The sequence below is a fragment of the Mandrillus leucophaeus genome, unplaced genomic scaffold (assembly GCF_000951045.1).
Source record: "Mandrillus leucophaeus isolate KB7577 unplaced genomic scaffold, Mleu.le_1.0 Scaffold365, whole genome shotgun sequence".
NCBI classification, from domain to species: Eukaryota; Metazoa; Chordata; class Mammalia; order Primates; family Cercopithecidae; genus Mandrillus; species Mandrillus leucophaeus.
The window spans coordinates 1,110,300-1,117,440 of record NW_012103865.1 but is presented as its reverse complement, the minus strand read 5'-3'; the positions used below and the strand labels follow the sequence as shown (position 1 = coordinate 1,117,440).

The 7,141-nt window shown below is 42.9% G+C and overlaps 1 protein-coding gene across 1 annotated transcript in view; it reads right to left on the bottom strand.

Annotated features, from left to right (window-relative positions):
• Positions 1-7,141, bottom strand: part of CLCN1 (chloride channel, voltage-sensitive 1) — a 37,182-nt gene that overhangs the window by 6,676 nt on the left and 23,365 nt on the right. Inside the window, exons 13-16 of the mRNA XM_011989941.1 lie at positions 6,270-6,339; positions 5,944-6,054; positions 3,378-3,591; positions 3,015-3,148 (exon numbers count right to left, since the gene is read on the bottom strand). Coding sequence (XP_011845331.1) covers positions 3,015-3,148; positions 3,378-3,591; positions 5,944-6,054; positions 6,270-6,339 — 529 coding nt within the window. The remainder of the gene's footprint in view (positions 1-3,014; positions 3,149-3,377; positions 3,592-5,943; positions 6,055-6,269; positions 6,340-7,141) is intronic.

Genomic DNA, 7,141 nt, shown 5'->3' with positions numbered 1-7,141 from the left:
CCCCGCCCCGTCCCCACATCTTTCTCAGCTTCCTACAAACTCATTTTAAGAATCCTGCAAGATTAACCTCACTCCCTTTTATTTCATCCATTTAGCAGGTACGGGGCCAATTCCAATTGGTAGAGCACTAATTGGGCTAATTTGTACTTATTTTGATGAGGCCTTATGTAGATTTCAGATAGGTGAGCTGATAATTAAGTAGGCGAACCAATGCTGTCCAAATAAAAAGAAACATGAGAAGCCATTTAAATAAGCTGAGACGTGAATCACGCTTTGAAAGAACTCTGTAAGCAATACAAACATTGTATCTCTCCCTGGAAGAAGAGAAACAAGGGAACTCTCCCTTTTGTATCTGACATTTCATCATTTAAAAAACCTGGGCCGGGCGCGGTGGCTCACGCCTGTAATCCCAGCACTTTGGAAGGCCGAGGTGGGCGCGTCGCCTGAGGTCAGGAGTTCGAGACCAGCTTTGGCCAACATGGTGAAACCCCATCTCTACTGAAAATACAAAAATTAGCTGGGCGTGGTGGCAGGCGCCTGTAATCCCAGCTACTCGGGAGGCTGAGGCAGGAGAATCGTTTGAACCCGGGAGGCAGAGGTTGCAGTGAGCTGAGATCGCACCACTGCACTCCAGCCTGGACAACAAGAGCAAGATTTTGTCTAAAAAACAAACAAACAAACAAACAAAAAACCCTGCTAGGATAAAAACAAAATGCCTACTTTTCCTGAGAAGGTTCTTTTATATGATTATAGAAATTCTGCTACTATAATTAACATTTTTATTAAGTTTTAAGGCTATGACATTGCAGCAGTGTTATGGAGATGAATTCTGCTGTTAGGTCTCAGTCATTATTATGAAAACCTTGCCCCTCACTTCTTGGCTGTGCCCCTGCTCTAATAAAGAGCCTCTGCTGTAGAACGTGGAAGGTATCTGAGATTTGGGAAAATATTTGAATTAATCCAATTTGAGAAATTTGGATATTCTGATTATCAGAAATCAGAACTAACAATCTTAATGGCTCTAAATGGCCCTACATAATTTTTCTTAATTACACTAATTCAAACACCAGGAAAGAGTTCATTTAATATCTAGTAGATACCTATAACAAGGCACTCTGGGTATATAGAATCCATAGACTCTATTCTCAAGGAATGCCCACCTAGTGAGGAAGACAAGATACAGATACATAAACGACAATAAGAAATCATACAAAGCAGGATGAGGTGTCAAAGGATGGTGAAGGCAGAGAAATGTGAAATTATTGTTTACTAAAAACCATTCACTCCTCCATATGAAACAGTTCCAGCCAGGCGCACTGGCTCACGCCTGTAATCCCAGCACTTTGGGAGGCTGAGGCGGGTGGATCGCCTGAGGTCAGGAGTTCGAGACCAGCCTGGCCAACAAGATGAAACCCCGTCTCTACTAAAAATACAAAATTAGCAGGGCATGGTGGTGTGTTCCTGTAATCCCAGCTACTCGGGAGACTGAGGCAGGAAAATTGCTTAGAACCCAGGAGATGGAGGCTGCAGTGAGCTGAGATGTTGCCATTGCAGTCCTGCCTGGGCAACAGAGCAAGGCTCTGTCAAAAAAGAAAGAAAGAGAGAAAGAAAGAAAGAGAGACAGAGAAGGAAGGAAGGAAGGAAAGAAAGAAAGAAAGAAAAAGAAAAAAGGAAGAAAGAAAGAAAGAAAGAAAGAAAGAAAGAAAGAAAGAAAGAAAGAAAGAAAAAGAGAGAGAGAGAAAGAAGAAGAAGAAGGAGGAGGAGGAGGGGAAGGAAGGAAGGAAGGAAGGAAGGAAGGAAGGAAGGAAGGAAAGAAAGAAAGAAAAGAGTTCCAACTCTTCCATAAGTTGGGCATTAAAGAACAAGCAGGACTTACTTAAGCATCAAATGGAACCATGTAAGAAGCTATGGGATTTACATTAATTGTCATTATTCATGGATTCCCTATTTGTGAATTCAACTAGTCACTAAAATATATTTGTAACACAAAACCAATAGTAGAGGTGCTTTCAGTGTAATTTGCAGACCTGCATAGAGCAACAAAGATTTTTAGTTGCCCGATGCCCCTGTTCGCAGCTGAAGTTGAACAAAGCAGTGCTCTACCTTCTAGTTTCAGTTTTCACACTGTTAACAGGTGCTCATTTTGTAGTCTATTTAATGCCATCCTTTTTACATTTTTGTGCTTTGTGTTGGTGATTTTGCTGCTAAAAATGGCCACCAAATATATGTCAAAGTGCTGTCTACTGTTCCTAGTGCAAGAAGGCTGTGATGAGCCTTATTGAGAAAATATGTGTGTTAAGTAAGCTTAATTCAGGCAAGGGTTATAGTGCCGTTGGCCACAAATTCAGTATTAATTAATCAACAATATCTATGAAATAAGGTGTCTTTACCAGAAACACACATACAACAAGGTTATGTATTGATTGGTTGATGGAAATGTGACCAGAGACTCACAGGAATCCAGGCCTGCATTTTTCCTAGGAGCAATTGTTCAGTATAGTATTTGAACTTAATACTTAATTGAACGTGACTACCATGAATTATGAGAATTGACTGTATTTAGTGGGATTTTTTTTTTTTTTTTTTGACAGAGTTTCATTCTTGTTGCCCAGGTTGCAGTACAATGACGTGATCTTGGCTCATTGCGACCTCCGTCTCCCGGGTTCTAATTACAGGCATGCGCCACCATGCCCGGCTAATTTTGTATTTTTAGTAGAGACAGCGTTTCTCCTGTCTTTGGTCAGACTGGTCTCGAACTCCTGACCTTAGGTGATCCGCCCACCTCGGCCTCCCAAAGTGCTGGGATTACAGGCATGAGCCACCACGCCCAGCCCTTTTAATTGGATTTTTAACTGTCTTTTTGTGCTTGTGTATGGCTTAATTTTTCCTTCCTTGTACATAGCACATTGGATGGCCCCTAAAGACAAAGCCCCCACCACGGGGCCTCCTCTACCTCTATGTGACACTTATTCAGGTCACTAGCTCTGGAGTCTGCTTCTTTCCTTCCCACTGACCTTTTGAGTCAACCAGTGGTAAAGTCTTGACTGTGGTGGTCTGGAGCAGGGTTCGCAACTCCCCATATGTGTAAGAAGCTGAAACAAACTTCACATCACGTACCATGATGTCCTCAACAAAGATGGTATATTTGCTATGGAGGGAGAAAGCATGGTGGGTTAGCCCCACCATATACCTATCCCTTCCATTCCTCCCATAAGATTTGCCATACTTTCAGTCACTCACAATATCTATTAAATGCATGAGGATATAATAATAATTTAAAACAATGTTTCCAAACATTAACCCTAAGCTCAATCTCAGCCTCTGAACCTCCCACTCTCCCCATCAGATCTGAACTAATTCCATCTAGTGCCCCTGACCTGAGCTGGTTCCAGCCAAGGTCAGGCAAGTAGGGTAGCTTCTTGACCTGGATGATGCTGTCATAGAGAGAGGGCTGCAGGCTCTGAGCCACCATGTTGGCCAAGATAACAGCCACCATCATGGGCAGGATGTGAGCAATCTGACCCGTTAATTCGAAGCAAATCACAGCTGTGGAGACTGTGTGGGACACGGCACCAGTCAGCGCTGCTGCTCCTAGAATGACACAGGAATGCACCTGTAGGTTAGGACTACCGTTCTTAGCATGGAGGACATATGGGGATGGGATGGGAATAACACGGAATGAGAGACAAGATCGTGGTCAGTGCCAACACTCATAATGATTTGTCAAGAATAGGGACTAGAATACTGAACTCTTAGGAAATCATCATTTTGATCTCATTCTATAACCTTCACCAAGTTACAAAATCTTTGTGTGCGCCAAAATTTTCATTTATAATATGAAGATAGTGATGTCCTATCCATTCCTTGCTTTTAAAAGTTTGGATGATTATTCACTGAGCATTTTATTTTATTTATTTTTAATTATTATTATTATTATTATTTGAGACAGAGTCTCACTCTGTCACCCAGGCTGGAGTGCAGTGGTGCAATCTCGGCTCATGGCAACCTCCACCTCCCAGGTTCAAATGATTTTCCTGCCTTGGTCTTCCAAGTAGCCAGGACTACAGGCATGCACCACCACACACGTCTAATTGTTGTATTTTTAGTAGAAACAGGGTTTGCCATGTTGGCCAGACTGGTCTCAAATTCCTGGCCTCAAGTTATCCGTCTGCCTCAGCCTCCCAAAGTGCTGAGATTACAGGCGTGAGCCACTGTATCAGGTCTCTTCACTGAGCATTTTACAACTCAGTTATGACATTTTTTTTTTTAACGTTGGGCTTTAGGTATTAATGCCAAGAATTAATGAGTAAATAGAGTGGAAACCCAAGAATCGTGCTGTGGACTTGGAGCAATGAGACTTGTGTCAGATCCTGCTGTTACTATTTCTCAATGGAATGAGTAGAGCTTAATTCCTCTGGAATCCCACGCTCTCAACTATAAAGTGAAAGGGGTCATTTAGATGATTTCTAAGGCCCTTGTAGATCTGAAACTTTATAATTCTATAAGCTCCCCGAAGATAGAATCTATCTTGTTAATTTTTGGTTGTTTTCCCACTAACCAAAATAGTCACTTGTGCATTAACTATATTTCTTATTTAAATATGGAAGAGATATCCTATGGGGAAAATGTAGAGGAAGGCACATATGAAAATGTAACAAGAAAAAGTCAGCTGTGCGTGGTGGCTCATGCCTATAATCCTAGCACTTTGGGAGGCCAAGACGGGTGGATGACTTGAGGCCAGGAGTTTGAGACCAGCCTGGCCAATATAGTGAAACCCCATCTCTACTAAAATTACAAAAATTAGCCAGGCATGGTGGCATGTGCCTGTAATCCCAGCTACTTGGGAGGCTGAGGCAGGGGAATCACTTGAGCCCAGGAGGCAGAGGTTGCAGTGAACCCAGATTGTGACACTGCACTCCTGGGCAACAGAGCAAGACTCTGGAAAGAAAAGAAGAGAAGAGAGAAAAGAAGGAAGGCAGGAAGGCAGGAAGGCAGGCAGGCAGGAAGGAAGGAAGGCAGGAAAGCAGGAAGGAAGGAAGGAAGGAAGGAAGGAAGGAAGGAAGAAAGAAAGAAAGAAAGGGAGAGAGTAAGCAAGAAAGCACCACAAAAGGGAAATATAGGGAGGAATGACACTACTGGATATTGCATACAACATGCTTCAGAACATAAACAATCACAGGATGTATATACAAGGAAATGTTCACAAGGGAGGCACGTGTACCAGGAAGTCATGAAGATGGAGAACAAGAGCAGTGACCCTCATTGATGAAAGAGGCTTTTATAAAGAAACTATGTCAGGTGAGCAGGGTACCAAGTGAGCTAGAAAGCTGGTCAGCAATTCTCTATCTAGGGAAGGCCTGAGATGCTATGGAATTTTGGTGAGGAAGGGAGGAAGCACAATAATACCAGGATTCTATTGGTGTTAGGCATAGCTCTATCTTAGAAGTCATTTTAGAATAAAGAAACTAGGGCTCAGAAGCAGCTATCTTGCTTCATGGTCACTGATAACAAGCAGCAGGAGAAATCTAGAGCTATGTTTCTTAGCTCTTAGTCCTGTGCTCTTAACTCCCCATCAATATAAACACGTCTCAGGTTGAGTCAATCGCCTGCAACCTGAGCCAATCACCTGCATTGTTGGTTCCATGATTCCTAGGAAGGAAAGATAGAACCCTTATCAAACATCCAGACACAATCCTAGAATCTTACGATCTCATTTGATCCCTATGACCCTTTTCCACATGAGGAAACTAAGGCTCACAGAAGTTCAATATGAAATAATGAGAGTCAGAGTCATAGGTATATTATCTGAGTATAAGTCGAGTTCAGTAGCACTAAATTAAAATTGTATTGTGTAGCCTAGAATGAAGATCCAATGGGAGAGTTTAAGTGTGGGAGTCTGGAGTACTCAATGTTTGATTACAGGGAAGTGGGAATGTTTCTCACCAATTACTGCATAGCCCCCAGGTAGGATCTTATAGATGATGTCATCAAATAAAATACCATCAGGAAACAGCATGGCCATGATCTCTCCTACCAGCCTTCCAAATGCAGCTCCTAGAGAAAAGATAAAAGGAAGTTATCTTAAAAAGATAAAAGAAAGATAAAAGGTGTTACAAGATCCAAGTTCCTTGCTCTCTGTTTTCAGAACCAATCTCTCCTGGGGTGTTAAGATGAAATACAAACTCCCAGCATCCCGGGCCTTTCCTTATGTTTCCGGTATCCTAGATTGCAACTCTGAGTCAGACCCCAGGCTTCCCATCAGAACTTACCTAGCACAAACACAGGCATGAAGCCTCCGCAGGGTATGGGCATAGTGGTGGCCACGATGGACATCCAGAACTGCAGTAAAAGGAAGCGTTGGAATACCCTTTCAACTCTGCCCAGTAGACACGCACACACACATCTCCCTTCCCACTATCCTTTCTGCAGAAATCCTGGGATAGCTGATCCTTCTGAAAGTCACTTTGTCTGTCACCCTTCTTCCAGAAACAAAAACCATAGAGCTCTCAGGCTAAGAGATTACCAAAGACAATACAGGAATACTATCAGAAGTTTCCTCCAGATGACTAGACCAAATCCCTCCTACTTTGAGTGCCCGTATTTGCCTTTCAGGAGTCTAGAACAAAGAATGGAGCCCCAGAGTACTTCTCTTTCTCTGCCCCAAAAGAGCCCCAGCCCACTGTACCCTTTTAGTCCAGAAAGTTTGCCTCAGCAAATAGCCTGAAACTCTTGAAGCTGGAGGAAAACTTTTCCTACTCAGGTTATATTTCTGAAAAGGAGCTCCAGTTCTTTCTTTCTTTTTTATTATTTTTATTTATTTTTTTATTTATTTTGAGACAGGGTCTCGCTCTGTCACCCAGCACCCAAGCTGGAGTACAGTACCATGATCTCGGCTCACTGCAACCTCTGCCTTCTGGGTCCAAGCTATTTTCCTGCCTCAGCCTCCCGAGTAGTTGGGACTATAGGTGCATGCCATCATGCCCAGCTAATTTTTTTGTATTTTTTAGTAGAAATGGGGTTTTGCTATGTTGACCAAGCTGGTCTTGAACTCCTGACCTCAGGCAATCTGCCCGCCTCTGCCTCCCAAAGTGCTGGGATTACAGGTGTGAGTCACTGCGCCTGGCCGAGGAGCTCCAGTTCT